We start from the raw sequence: 15,423 nt of genomic DNA, 5'->3' as shown, positions 1-15,423 counted from the left end.
TTAGTCTGCTTCACTGATTACTGCACAGTCAGCAAGTCTTAGCTCCCACTTTGAACAGAACTATATGTGTAACAGTTTCAATTCCTAAATTTAGTTCATAAAAATCTTTAACTGTCATAACCTATTTGTGGTATCTAGTCAAAAGAAAATGAATGGTATTTTGTCCTCTCCATCCCTTCCACAACAATGTAAAGCCAAAGGCTGGTCCGAAGGGGGGACGGGGGTGATGAGGACACCCAAGATCCAGGAAACAGGTCAACTACAAACTGTATTTAATTTTATATCTGAAATTGTATTTCTACCTCAGCATAAAGGGGAATAGTTCTTTAAGGGGGCTGATTCTTGCCAACATCAAAATAGGAGGACCTAGGGCAACATAAACTGTAAGCCCTGAACGAAAGAGTTTAGTGAGGAGTGAAGTTTTAGGAAAGGAGCTGCTGGAAACAGTTTAGATCTAGGACCCAAAGAAATCAAGTTCATGCAAGAAGGTGATGACACTCTAGCACCAAAAAGAACTCAAAGAACTATCCAGAATTTATACACACCCTAAGCATTGATTGAGGCAGGAGGTATAGAAGGGGCAAGAAGGGAAAAACCCAACCGTAATCACACTAAGGACACTATGATAGAAGGACCACATGGAGGAGCCGAAAAGTTTTTAAAAATTGAACATCAAGTACCTTTGGTGGTGGCAGTCGACACCTTAAACCTCTGCTTCCTTCCCCACAATCCTCCTTTAGGGAATACTCATTAGGTAAAGAGGCCTTCTAATCAAGAACTAGATAAAATAAAAACCAGGTCTCTTGGGGCAGGGGGGAGGGGGGGATGGTACCAGCAAAATTAAGTTGTAACTACAGAAAGAGCTTATGAAGGGAAAGCTGGACCATATGATAAAGGAGCAGCCAGCAACTAACAAGAAAAACTACCTGGACAGGTTGCTCCTCTAGTCGTTTATGCAGACTTGGGACAAGTTACTAATTCATAGGGCCAACCTGGGATTGAGGGACCACAATGGCATGAGATAATACATTGCAACACTTACAAGCAATTAGTTTTTTTTTTTTTAACACTGTAAACCAAATGGGATGTGTGTGTGTGTGCTGGGCGGGGCGGGGGGGGGGGCAGATGGCAGGAATTTCTACACTAGTTCTCTAATGCCTTGCGAAGAACCGTATACATTCAGGTTGAATTGAAGACTATCAGAGGCCTTCTGCCATCACACCTACAGCATTTCTGGTCTTTTGTGGAGGCAGAACTGTGGTCCTTGGAATAAGGAAAATAAGGCTTCAGGGAGATTAAAAGTACACTTGAGGGAAAGTGAAGTTGTTACTGCCAACTAGTCACTCATGTGATCTGTGAACTTAAATTCTCCAAGGCTTTTTTTTTTTTTTATCTGATAAGGGAGTGAATTGGTGAGTTATAGCTGACCTTAAAGGTTCCCAGTTTAGAATTCTCAATTCATGACAGGGCTGGTGGGAGACAGAAGGGTGGGCAGGGAATAGAAGGAAGGGTAAAGGGACTTAATCAGGGTTGGTTTAGGATGACTGGAGAATCCTGTCAAATTCTGGGTGATGTTACAGTTGCTTGTTCAAGATCTACCCAGTGTCAGAGGAAGAGGGGTTAATTCTCATTCAGAGGAACGCAGACAAAAGCCAGCAAACTTTATTGGACTTTTCCCAACTTGCCTCCTCATTCTAGGTAAAGAAGTAACTTCTTTATATGTATGTTCTGTAAAAGATCCTCAAAGTAACCACTAACCAGAGGAAACAAGCCTGGGATGGACACCCTTGTTACCTGCTATTGGCAAGGTAAGGGATTTTAGAAGTCAGAGAAACTGTTCTCACTAAAGAATCTTAATGGCAATTATGGAAGACCCTCAGGATTTAATCTGCTGCAGGCCCATCTCCTTTTGTGGGGAATGACAAAGGACGACAACTAAATTAACCAGGGATACAAACAAGCCCGAGTCAGTTTTATACAATCCCTAAATTGAGTAGCCACAGGTCACAAGCTCCCCACCCCTTTACCCTTCACAGCACACAATCAACTAAAGTTCTTACTGTGGCAACTTTATTACAGCTAGAAACACAAATCTGGCCAAGAAGGCCTGCTGATAACCATTAAATAATTTTTAAAAAAAAGTTAACGGAGAAGCTTTTATTCATTAACACAGAGCCTAACACATTGTTATATTGCAATGCAGAATAAAGCTACAAAAAAGTAACAGAATGAAAAAGAAGAGCAAGAACTGTGGCTCTAGATAAAGAATTCAACAAGTCAGACTCTGAAACAGGCACTCCGATGAAATGGCCTAAACCTAACCCCAGGTTACCATTGCCCCCACCCCCACCCTGTTATTCCCAAAATAGTAAAAAGGAAACGGTCACAAGCTCACAATTGTTTGGTTCTCACCAATGTTAACAAAGAAAAACAAAATAAACCAAGGAATACTTGAGGGGGTGCCTCAAGATATTCAATCAGTAGGGGGAGAATCTCTGTTTCTCGCCTTTCAGTTTGTTAGTTACACATGGCACAGCAGAGGTGGTGGTGGTGGTAGCTGAAGCCCCGGTACCCTTAGCAGCAGACACAACATTTAGAGCCAGGAGAGGGATGGGTTTCATGCCAAGCAGACTGGAGACACAAGGGGCGGTCGGAAGAGGGTTGGGGAGGCTGGAGGGTGCGTCGGAGGTCCCCGCTGTGGCGAGCGAGGGGGTGGTGGTGGAGGAGGAAGAAGAAGAAGAAGGGGTGGAGGGTTGAGAGAGGTTGATGCTGAGGTGATCAGGGATCGTGACGGAGGCTGCCTGGGAGGAGGGTTTAGCGTTTTCTAAACTGTAACAGAGGAAAAAAAGGAACAAAAAAAAAAGGGTGGGTGGAAGGGAAGACCACAAAAGGGAAAAAGTACAGGACAAAAACTGCTTGTTATCAGTTAAGTGCCTCTGGTTGCACATTAGGAAGACCTAATACCAACTTGTGATAAGCTACCTTTCTTTAAGTCTGTGTCCCACCCTCTAAAAATGTATACTTTGCCAAATTCCATTCCACGATGCTATTTAAAACTGCTATGGTGAAGGAAAAGCTGACAGACTGAGAAAAGAAATCACACAGAGCACACTTCCGTGTATCTGACACATGAATCCAACTCAGGAGTCAAAGGATTTCAAAGTAGAAAATGAAAGAATACTTGTATCAATCTCCAAACAAAGAACAAATGTCTCTCACCCACCAATCACTTGTGAAGCTGTGGAATGTTATTATACAGAATTAGAAAATTTTCCCCCTAGCACTGAAGTTTGCTTCCATCTCCACAGCAAACTAACCAATATATCACGATGGGAAAGGACAAGAAACCAAAGTAGGTCACTAATTTCAAAACTTTAAAGAATGTAGCATTTTCAAAGAAAAATGCTGAGAACAGAAGTATAGATAAGAACTAGGAAAGCTTCATTTCTGGTAGGAGGAGGGGGTGAGAAAAAAAGCCTTTTGTTTTTGACTGATCATACTTCTAATAGAGACCTTACAGAACTGGAACATACTTCTGCACTGCTGAAAACCTCATTTAAAAATATAAAAATACGCCTCTATTCTTAAAATAAACTCTAAATAATAGTAATGACCTGGCAGCTCCCAAATGCCTGCATGTTTCTAAAGCAGAACTGCAGTATTTGCTGAGAACTGTCTGGACAACCTGCCCCACAAGTTTAACTCTTTAAGGGCAGGGACCCTCCTCTTAAGATTCCATTTTGTTTACCGAAGTCCAGAGACCCTTACAATCCATAAAGCAGGGGATAAAGAAAGGACTCAGACTGACAGAATAAGAGCAGAAACACTCAGACTCCATTACTGAAAGCAGAGAAATCTTTCTTGCCTGGTAGTAAAACTAGTTTGCTTTTTGTATTCAAACTGGGCCAAGATGGGGAAGTGAAGAGTATGCTTTGTGCATGTAGTCTTTGCTTCGGTGTTAAATGAAGCTTTAAAAAGTTGTAACACAAATTCAGTTTGGACAGTTTCATTAAATAGGATGACTCTAAATAACCAGCCATTCAATAAAATAAGGATGATCCTGAAAAGAGTGACTGAATCAGGAAACTCTGGTGAAGTTCTGGTTCCTTCCAATGTAGACACTGACCCAGGTACAGGAGTCAAACAAACCGCTTCCATTTAAGCACTACCTGACAATATTCAGAGCAAGCCTACCCAAGCAGAAGAAAGCCATCTCCAGCTTCCAAGAACATGATTCTCGCCACTTAACTCCTCCCCATACCCCAATTAGAAACAAACCTTTGCAAACAGCCTATGCAGAAAGTTTACCACCATTTCACACTGAAATGTTAAGAATCTGATGTGCTTGGTAGAAGAAAGCAGATCTAGACACAAAAAAGTCTTTTTCTACATAAATACTAGTAAGTACCTCAAGACATTAAAAGGCTTCAGGCAAAAGTCAAAACCACTGGGGAATTGAGAAATTCTTAACCAGGAGATAAAAGACAATGGAATAAATACAAAGCCAGTGACTATAAATGTAATATGGACTTCATTTGTATGAATTCCTTTCCCCTGAACTCTTAACACCTTTTATGCACAACAAAGACTGAATAGTTTTAACAGAGGTAAATGACAACTAGACAAAAATCTACAGAAAAAGGATGGCTAAGCCCCTTGGGCAATGGCTAACTGGCTTAGAATGTTAGTAAGCAATTAAAAACATGACTTAAGCACTTGTGCTGAGAAAGCAAGAAATATAAATGCCTTATAGAATGCCCACTGGAATGGTCCTGCTACAACTATCTTGTGTGGTAACATCAGCTCGGTTTGGTAAAGAAAAATGAAACCTCAGAAGTCATTAAGGTATGAGATGGTGGGAGAAAAAAAAAAAAAGAAAAGAAAGAAAGAAAACATACTAGACATTTCTGAAATATTCCCAAACCTATGCCTCCCCTTTCCCACAAGCTGTGAACAATGGAACACATTTGCAATTTGAGAAAAATGGATGTTTTCAGAGTAAGTGGTAATGGTTGCTTCCCAGAAACTACCTTGCTGTCACACATTTTTCTTGTATCAATTAGGGCGTTTTGGAGACTAAACCCAATCAATGAAAGAAATATTGGTCTATGATACATACAGCAAAAGACCTACATTTGGTTTTAAGTCACTATAGGGGCTCTGGTCAGAGCACTATTCTGCTAGTGAAGTCATACTCTTTCCACTCCTAAAAACAGCAAGTCAAATGCAAGCCTTCTGTCCCCCTCCCCCATACAATTTTATTACAATCTGGTTACTTTCTCTGCTACACTAAAAATGGATTAAGGTAGGGCTAGACTTAAACTTTATTGCCATCTCCACCCATCCCCACTCCCATCCCCCAAATGCTCCCACATTTAGTAATACATTGTAGCTTTCCCCAAAACACACATTACTTGTGTTGCCACCAACAAGACAAAAAAGGCAGGGAGGGAACCCTTACCTGACATTGATTAGATATTGAGCCAGGCTAATGCTGGCAGCAGATCCAGTGATGGTAACCTGCCTATCAGTAGATCCTTCCACTGGGTTCGCAATTTTGATCTGCGCCCCAGACATCTGACGGATCTCATTGATTTTGGCGCCTTGGCGCCCGATTATGCAGCCAATCAACTTAAGGAAAAAAAACAAGGCACACCAAATTAAGAATTGCATGGCTAGGTCCAAGAATTCCATCCTACCCCTCCAGCCTTTTATAGCTCCAGTCCATGATAATGGGAACAGAAACTACTATCTGCATTCTACACACTCTACTCACTCCTGATTTAAAAACTTGAGTTACAGACTGCATCTCAACTTGTGCCCTATTGTTTTGTCTGACCACTAATTGGTCAGAGCCAACTCTCAGCTGACTGACTCCTAGTAACATCAGCTTATTTCCTCAGGGTACTAACTAGACAAAATAAAACAGGCAACATCGTAACAAACCAGTTTATCATGGCAAGGGACAATAAAGGTCTCTGGTTTTTGGCAACAAAGATGCCAAATTCATCCTGCTATGATTACCATTTTAATACACCGGTAAGAATTCTGGCTAATTTCGAATGCTTTTCCTTCAGAAAAAAGTAAAAACTTGGGTCTCCATTCATACTGTCTGATACTGTACACTAATAACGTGATACTGAACACATTTAATGTAGATAGTGAGACTGAGAAACTGAGGTAATTATTTTATTATTCTCACAATTTAAATAGCCACATGTGGTTAGTGACTATTATGCTGGACAACACAGAACATTCAACTGCTGCTTTAAGTATAAGGCTTCAGATTATACAAGAAGCCAAGGCCGATGGGATATTCTATCTGAAACAAAAAGGTTCTTTCTGCCTCATGAAACCTCAACACAATAGTGTTATCAATTTTCTCCACCAGTTTTTATTCAGATTCTACATACTTTAAAATTTTTAATTTGGGATCTTTTTTAAAAAACCCATTTTCTTCCCTAGGTCTTGTAAGTGGCATGACATTGCATCAACACTCTTTTTTATCCCATGAAACCCTATTAACTATACTTACATCGTTTGGAATGGTGAGTTCATGAGAAGTAGTCTGAGCAGATGCATCCAAACCTGCTAAAAGACAGAAGAGAGCAAGGAAGTTCAATGCAAAGCATACAAACCCCCCACTGATTTGCACATTAACCTAACAGAAGGAAACAAACTGGAAACCCAGCATTGGCTGTTGGGATTCATCACTAACTTGGAAGCCTCCAAAGAGGAAAGAGGGGGAAAGGGTACAGAAATAATGCTGGAAAGGTTCCTCTGTACACTCAGAAGAGCTGATTTCATGCCATTTCCTGCAAAGCCCAGCCTATTAGCATATAAGGGGATGGAAGCAAGGGGCAAGGGAATGTAGTATACTCAAAAAGGACCAAAATCTAACCAAGTCCTTCTGCACTGCTCCCCTTTTCTGCTTAGGATTTCCTGCTGCTGTTGTGTTCCAATTTTATCTCACCTGATGCTCACTAGCACCAGTGCCAATATCATGCCTGTTACTGGGTACCATGGGCTTTTGGCACACATGCAGAGTTGCTTTAAATATACCTGTATCAGATTAACACCTCCCCCAATCCTAACCTACACTTGAAGGTCAGAGAGAATGAAATGGCAGCCAGGTGAGGAAAGTTTATTTCTCCAGATTTATTCCCTGTCTTTTGCTCAATTGCTCAGTAATTTGTTCTGGTTTTTATTTTGTTTTCCAAAGAAAAAGAAAAAAATCCCATTAGCAAACACTCATACCCATCAATAATACTGACATCTGGACCCAACCAGGTCAGCTGGCTAACTCTCAAAGCTAGTCTTGCTCTCAGCTGTGGCTGCTAAACTCAACATTTTTAGAAGGGGGTTGGCCAGATCCATCAAGGGACCCTCAGGGGCACCAGGCCCACCCCTTTGCTCTCTCAGCTCCTTTCTGCCATGTGCATGTTGCTGGTATGTCATGGGCAGTGAAACAAGACTCCCACCAGTTTATTAATATAACAGTAGAATACTACAGATTTTTTTTTTTAATCATTACCCCAATAGCCTTTCACCTCTGGAGAGCTGGATTCAATGCCTGTTAAGATACAAGTGAAAATGAGTTTGGTGGTCTCATCCTAACCCTATCGGACAAGTTATTCCTTATACAGAAAAAAAAAACCCCAAAAACAAAACAAAACAAAAACAACTACACAATTTGGCACAAATGGATTCTCTACCCAGATCTGTGAATAGCTGGTGGAGAGAAAGGGGGTGCCAATCAGATCAAAGGGGCAGCAGTGAGGATGGGTTAGAAGAAATATCAGCCTACCCTTTGCCTGACAAGCATCCCCAGACCTCACCCCAAACCTTCCAGGGCCTTTTTTTATTTTATTTTTTATTAGAATAACTCACCCCAAATGAAAACCAAGTTAACAAACACATTACCTCTTTCAGTTTAGCGATAGAAGACAGGCAAGTTTAAACCAGCAGGATGCTGGGTAATGAAGTATGTTTTAAACAGATGTCAAACTGAGACCTTGGGGCTGGCCTCTGTCTTGCACTACACCTTACAGAAATAAACACTGAGGTATCCATACCACTGAATCCGGTGTTGCCATGCGTCATGGGAAAATGAGACTGTTGCATTGCCAACTGGTGCAGCTTGGTCAACTGCAGGGAGGAAACAGGAGAGGTTGGCATTAGAAGAGTAAGAGAGCCAGGGCTCACGCACATTCAAATTTGAAAATGCAGAGCTCCTGATCCCCAAAGTTGACTCTACTACTCAAACTACAACATAGGATAGGGCTTATACCACAATCCTGGGGATGGGGCAAAATATGAAGGTAAGGGTTAGAAATAGAAAGGGCACAGTAAAGAGAATGAATGCATTTTGGGTGTGTGAAAGAAAAGCAGCAGCACCTGCCCAACAACCATCCCCTTGTGGGCTACTTAATGAAGGTGTTTGCAGCCATTGCAACAGTTGCCCCAGGGACAAGCACAGACAGGCTAGGTAAACAAACTGTGCAGTGGTGCTAGGGAAACACACCATGCAGGATTCTGTCATTATCAGGAGGAGGGAAGGAGATGAGGGGGCAGGGAGACTGCAAGGAGGAGAAAGATTAAGATGAAACCAAACTGGACTCAGCACCCCCTCACCAAAAGATTTCTACAGCGTTTCTTCTTCACCTATATATACACTACCCTGGCAGTTCTACAACAATCCCTCCTCAAGGCTACTTTCTCTCTTGGGCCAAACACTAACCAAGAACCAAACCCAAGTTCCCAAGTCTAATGCTCAGCACCTGAAAGGGTTAGTAATGATAGAGAAAAGTGCAGAAAGAAAATGCCCTTAAAGGAAATCTGAATACCAGCACTTTTAAGTAGGAGTTTTTAGTGGCAAGAAAGGTTTTATGGAGTTGAATTCCCAAATATTCAGCTTCTTATTCTTCCCTGTGTAAATAAGCCCCTTTTCCACCCCTCCAGATGCTTTTTAAATTGTCACCTCAAATTGAGGAGTACAGTACCCAAGGGCAAACCCAACCTCCCACTCCTCCCCCACAGAAAGGACTCCATGAAGAGATGCAGTCAGTCCACTGTCAATTTAGACTGTGCCCTGGAATAACAAATGATAATACACCACAGAACATTTCTTTTTTAGACACAGTAATCTGGAAAACAGGATAAAATAGAATCTAATAATTTGCTGGATTATAATTTCCAGTGATTATATTATCAGAAGGCAAACAAGGTGCTACTATGCCCTAATTACAGATTATTTAAGGGCCAAAAGATGGGGTTCACCTTGTGAGGAAAACAATACTCCATATGCTTAAGACCCAACTCACTTCTGCCTATGTGGAAGAAAGAGTGAGACAATTTTGGATGGGAAAGGGAACTTTTCAAAACAAGAAGTGAAAACAAAACTTACATCTGGCTGTGGAATGGCATACTGTCCTTGAATGGTATAGGCCTACAAAAGGAGGAAAACAGTTCCTATTAAAAAAAACCAATCAGGGACAGCCACCCAGAGGGAGAGGGGGAGACAGATTTCAACTAGCCAGGAAGCCAGAGTTGAACTAAAGATGGGGGAGGCCACAGATTGAGGCAGTAGATGGTATCTCACAAATACAGTCAGACCTGAGTTGGCTTTCTTTGAAACCTAAATATGATGACTTATTCCAGGAGGCCTATGAAGGGAGCCAAGTTCCCTGCAATCAAAGGCAAAATACACATTTGTTTCTCAATGAAAAGGTGGGAAGTGGATTAAGGAATGCCTCGATTGACCAAGCCCCCTTTCTCCCTCTGTACAAGACAGCCTAGGAGGAAAATGGTCTCTTCCCTCAACCACCCCAACCCTTATGCCAATCATGGTGACATGAATGTTTGTATCTGCATAAACCTATACAGCATGTTCTATAACACTTCCCTTTCCCTATCTAATTTTTTTCTACATCTGCCTAAAGACCTTAAGTGCACTAGAAGCTAGTTTAATCCCTAACACTAGGGAGCTGATCACAGGAACACAAATAAATAAAATAAATCACTGTGTTCTAAATCCTGCACCTTCTCCCACCTCCCACTCCATAAAAGGCACTTGCAGCTCCCACTACACCCTCCTCCCCCCACACCATAACCTCCGAAAAGGGAGCTGGGTCTTCAGGGCAATGGGGTGGGGGACAAGGAGGAACAGTAAGGGAGGGGAAGGAGTGGCTGGTTAACAGGATGTGAAGCTTTTCACATCACAGTGGCCAGTACCCCCAAAAGTGCACCCAGGTGGGGGGTGGGAAGGTGAAAATGGGATAGGAAGAGTGGGAGATGGGGAAGAAGGGTTGAACAACAAAAAAAGGAAAAAAAAGGAAAAAAAAAAGGAAAAAAAGAAAAAAAAAGAAAAAAAAGAGTTGGTGTTACCATCTGGTGGGCTACGCGGCCTGTGTGAAATGAGGTGGGGGGGGTCAGTCCAGGTCCCCGTGGACAGGTGGTGTCCACAGCACAAAAATCACCAGCGCCACTGGCCCCCCGCGTGTTGGCAGTCTCGGCTGAGGCGGAAGGATTGAGTGAGCCTTGGAGACTGAACATCCCCTCTCACCTCTAGAGGTGGTCCCTCCAGGTCAGGGTTGAGGCACATGGACGGGGTGGTGTGGGGAAAGCTCGCACTGTCGCTGCCTGTGCTGTACCTGTCCTGTGGATAAATAGAGGATTTCAGTCTCCAGGGCTGTCAATCCGGCACCTTGTCACCAGCATGAAATTCACACAAAAAAAGTTGTTTAATTTTTTCTTTTCCTTTAAAAAGGAGCTCACGACACAATTTGAAACGAGCTGCAATCAGTGAATTTAAAAAAAAAAAAGTTACCTTGTGGCAGGTATCACACTGCACAATTGGGCTATTTTCAGTAAGAATGAAGGGGTGGGGCAACAGAGCTGATGCCAGCTACTGGTCACTGTGGGATTAAGTTGAACCCCTATAGAGCCCACTTTTGTCACAAAGGAACAAAAGATACAGGTCCATCTGTGGACGTTGCATAAATGGGTCCATTTAAAAAGGCCCGTGGGAATAATAAGGGCCACTCATGAAAGAAGCTGCAAGCCTTTAGAGGGTGGTCAACTGAATAAAGGGTGGGGGAGGGTGGGGGGAAGCAAAGAGGTAAGAAGGGGGAGGTGGAAAGAGGAGGAAAGGAAAGGGAAATGAAGAATTATAGAGAATTGCTGCTATGCAGCATGGGACTCTTTACAATCCCAAATGGGAGTGGAAGAATCCAGAAGAGCAGGAACATGGAGTTCCTGGGGAGAAGGGAAAACTCCTAAGGCTAAGCCTCCTTGCTATACTATACTGACTCTGGGCCTTTGTTTATCCTGCCTATCCAGACTGTCGGAACCCTTTGACCAATCCAGTTTCTATAAAGCAACGTACTACACTGTCTCAAGCTAATACTGTGACATGATTAATTTCTTGTGAAAGCTCCCAGAAGCACATGACAAACTAAGTCCCCAAATTCTTGTTCAGTTTTATGCCAACTCAAAATAGAATGTGAATGGGATGGACTTCGTTTAGGCTTCCCCCAATTCAAACACAAGATGGAACTAATTAAGTGTGCTTGTAACAGGCCAGCCCCTCATCGGGAAAAGGCATTTTGAACAATGTACTTGCTTGCTTAGGCAGCCACCAAAATGAAGGTCACTATTTCAACCTGAACCCCAACATTTAAAAAACTGACCTACCTACTCCTCAAATACTAACAACAAAGCATAAAACTACCATGGGTCTAACCCGTGCTCTTGTCATAAAAATCTAACTTCAGAATAAACCATATGCCAAAGATCAAGAGTTTAGGTGGGTGAAGTAGAAAGAGGCCAAGGGGGTGCTTTGGTGTTCTTACTCTAACACCAAAGGTCATAGCACCACAGCCCAACATGCTCTCCCCCTTCTATTCTTGCACACTGAACCCTTACCCCGGGCTGGTTTCAGTTATGCCATGTGGGTTCAAACCAGCTTATGAGGTTAAGAGTCTGGGGGAACAACACACTGGAGTTTGGGAGTGAAGGGGTAGGAGTAGGGGAGGTGAGGTGGGGGGGGAGGGGAAGTTTGTAGGACACTCAAGTTTAGGAACCCCCCAATTTTGAGACCACCATCCAGAATCTCCTTCAGAGGTCCAATTCTTTGCTACTTTTATTCAGACCTCTAAAGAACACCCCACACATTAAAAAGCATGGATGGGGTGGGGGGCGGAAGGGAAAGAAGTAGTGACACCAAGGCAATTTAACCCTTTCTTCTAACCCAACCCACCTTAAATTACCAAGTAAATTACCTCTTCCGAGTGCCTACAAAACTCCCATTGCCTGCTAAAAATTAAGAGCTTGGCATTCAGAGCTTTCTCCAGTACAAAAAATAAAACTAAAAGCAGGTCAAACTATGGCCAGAGTATAGGTTTCAGCAAGCATGCAGAGTGGCCTGGTGTGCTGCTGGCAAAGTTTACATTTCAAATATAATCCTTGTTCATTGTAGCCCACCAATAAGAATTTTCTTACCTGACCACCTGCAAAGATGACTGGAGAACTGGACGGCTTGGGCCGGTACGGGATGGTCACGCCCTTCGGGGGGGACTGGGAGAGAGTCAGAGGGGAAAAAAAACAAAAAGAGATAAGGTTTCAAAGCTGCTTCAGCTGTGTGGCTTAAGCTCACACAGGTCAGTTATATTAAAAACTGTATTAATTTCCATCCCCTCACCTACCAACGTTGTCTCTGGCTAGATCTAATCTCAAATCATCTGCAGTTATTTGCCTTTAAAGCAGTAAGATGGGTCCGTGGACTACACAGCTCACACTAATTCTCATCAAGGCAGATTCCCCTGTAATAATTTACGCATTATTTCCATGTTTTCAAATAAAACTAATGAACATGACAAACCTCTATGTGTATATATGAAGTTGGTAATTTAGGATCTTACATTTTGGCCTAAACAGGAAATGAAATAAAGTACCCAAATATTATGCCTAGAGAAATATACACGGTAAGTAGTTCAAAGGCTCGATCAACATTTTCCTAAATTCTACTGGAAAATCCTTTTCTCATGAATATAGGAACATCTCAATGGCAGTTCTAAATGTTTTATTTTCCCTTAATTTTGCTATTCTTGTTTTAACTGGATAGCATATACTACCAGGACCTCACAAATTATTCATAAACACCATCACAGGTAAGTTTTTTTTCATATAGAAAGATTTTGAATATAATCCTGCCTTAAAACATGGAAATTAATTTGAAGAATACGTCAAAGTTGCACATAGCCAAAATACTGTAATCCAAAAGGCAACTTAACTCAGTTTCTCTGGAACCCAGTTACATATTTTGTCCACTCAGACCAAGTAGTGAATCTTCCCCTACCAACCCTGCTAGAATTGCTGTAAACCAAAAGATCAGGGCTGCTTAACAGTTTCTATTTTTGCTCAGACTATAAGGGGGGGGGGGGGGGAGGAAAATATGAACTCACGGAACCTCTTCCCCACCCCCACTGGAGGCTTCTAACAGCTTCACCTAATTCTAGTCTTACTAAATATAGATCAGTCTGTCTCCCTACAATCACCCTCCCCCCATTCTCAGCATGAGCCTGAGGGCTTACCTCCAACATGACCACGCAGATCTGTTTCACACACTCAATGATGGATTGCGGAATGCCAGCAATAGTGATGGCTCGCTCAGTTGAGTTGGGGAGCATATCCCCTGCCACCTGGACCTGAGCCCCTGTACTCTTTGGGGTAGAAAGAAAATTTTTAAAAATCAGAGAAAAACGATTCATGCTCTTCCAATTCCCCAAGCAGTAATTCTACAGCAGCGATACTTATCCCATTTCCTATTTTACCCTTTTTATCCTCCCTTCCCACTCTTCCCTTATTCCAGATAGGACTGTTTAATCACAGTTATAAATAAATTAGCCTCTGGAAGTCAGTAACAGCCTAAATTTAAGCTGCTCTCAAGAAAAAGGTCCTACTAGATAGTTTTCTTTCAGCTAATGACAGCTTCGTAAGCCATCAAAGTCCCCACAAATATCACCCACTTTTCATTCTTTTATTAAACAAATATTTATATAACGCCCCTTCTATGCACCAGGCACCATTCCAGGTTGCTTGGAATACATCAAACAAAACCAAAATCCCTGCTCTTCTGGCATGCACAATATGATCCCAAAAACTCCTTTAGAAGCCATTCAAATTTCATTCCAATATCCAATTTAGTAACTCCCAGATACTATTAAAAGCTTCCGTAATTCAATGTAAATTCCAGCCTAAAAGGGAGCAGGATTACAACTACATCCTAATATACTTTCCTGTTTTCCCCTTGCTATTTAGGTGTTTGGCCAAGGAAAGTATTTGCTGTCATTCCATATCAAACTCTAATCTCTTTAGACACACAAAAAAAGCATATAGTCTCATGGAAAAATTGCCAAATGAAAAATAGAAACAGATCATATGCAACAGAAATTCTGGTTAACCTTCTTACTGTTAAGATATATATGAATTGTAAAAACAAAACCAAAAAACAAAAACAAAAACCATCCTACACATTATTTATATACACGTCTCAACTGTGTAATACTTTTCTTCCCAATACACAATTAAATCATAATCGTCTAGGACTACTACTTTAATAACAACCTTCATTGCAAACGTTAACTTTTCCAAGCCATACTAAGAGCTATTAACAGAGAAAGCCACATTTAGAATAAACATTTTCAAGACCACAAAAGTCACCAACCTCTCGTATTTCCTTGATCTTGCAACCACCTTTCCCAATGAGAGAGCCACACTGACTAGCAGGGACCACCAGCCTCAGGGTTACTGGGGGTCTACTGGCAGCTGTGCTATTGGTCATAGAGCTGCTGATGTCCTTCAAAAAGAAATGAGAACACAAGAATCTAAGTTTAAGCAGATCCCTGGGACCTACAACTGCTATAAAAGAACCATTTAACCTTTTAAGGGACGTTTCAGTCATGATCTACCATCAACAAAAGTTCAAATATTACCCCCTCCACCCCCAAAACAACTATTTCCTTAAAGATAAAAACACCTACAAACTTCCTCTGATTATCCCTAAATACAGTTTCTTTCATGGAGGAAGAAAAGTGACTGTTTGTTTTGGAAATCAGAATTGACTGTAAAGGGAAACAATATCAAAGTCAAAATTAAAACATTCAGATGAAACAATGCAACCCCAAATTCAAATAACCAATTCTGTTCTCTTAGAAAATTAGAAAGATTAAGCAAGTGTTTCTATTTGTTTTAATTTCTTGGTAAAATCACCATTATATAAACAATGAAACTGAGGCCAAGTACTCGTCCCAATCACATCTAAAAAGCTGTAGATTTGAAATTAAAGGACTGTATTGGCTCCAAAGCCCACTGTCTTTCCCATAATATGCTACTTCCAAAAAGCCATGGTTTTAACCTAGTTAA

The 15,423-nt window shown here is 41.7% G+C and overlaps 1 protein-coding gene across 20 annotated transcripts in view; it reads right to left on the bottom strand.

Moving 5' to 3' along the window:
- PCBP2 (poly(rC) binding protein 2) overlaps nt 1-15,423 on the bottom strand; it is a 31,542-nt gene that overhangs the window by 1,223 nt on the left and 14,896 nt on the right. For 4 of the 20 annotated variants that reach the window (XM_049625591.1, XM_049625589.1, XM_049625592.1 and 1 more), the window contains exons 6-15: nt 14,726-14,857; nt 13,594-13,721; nt 12,502-12,589; nt 10,565-10,657; nt 9,407-9,448; nt 8,076-8,148; nt 7,535-7,573; nt 6,536-6,591; nt 5,462-5,631; nt 1,399-2,829 (exon numbers count right to left, since the gene is read on the bottom strand). In XM_049625591.1, coding sequence (XP_049481548.1) covers nt 2,478-2,829; nt 5,462-5,631; nt 6,536-6,591; nt 7,535-7,573; nt 8,076-8,148; nt 9,407-9,448; nt 10,565-10,657; nt 12,502-12,589; nt 13,594-13,721; nt 14,726-14,857 — 1,173 coding nt within the window. In that variant the 3' untranslated portion in view covers nt 1,399-2,477. Of the gene's footprint in view, nt 1-1,398; nt 2,830-5,461; nt 5,632-6,535; nt 6,592-7,534; nt 7,574-8,075; nt 8,149-9,406; nt 9,449-10,564; nt 10,658-12,501; nt 12,590-13,592; nt 13,722-14,725; nt 14,858-15,423 lie in introns of those variants that run through there. The other 16 variants (XM_049625593.1, XM_049625594.1, XM_049625602.1 and 13 more) reach the window with 16 other exon arrangements.

The sequence above is a fragment of the Panthera uncia genome, chromosome B4 (assembly GCF_023721935.1).
Source record: "Panthera uncia isolate 11264 chromosome B4, Puncia_PCG_1.0, whole genome shotgun sequence".
In the NCBI taxonomy this organism is placed as follows: domain Eukaryota; kingdom Metazoa; phylum Chordata; class Mammalia; order Carnivora; family Felidae; genus Panthera; species Panthera uncia.
Note: the sequence above shows the minus strand (reverse complement) of the source record. Positions and strands in the feature narration are given on the sequence as shown.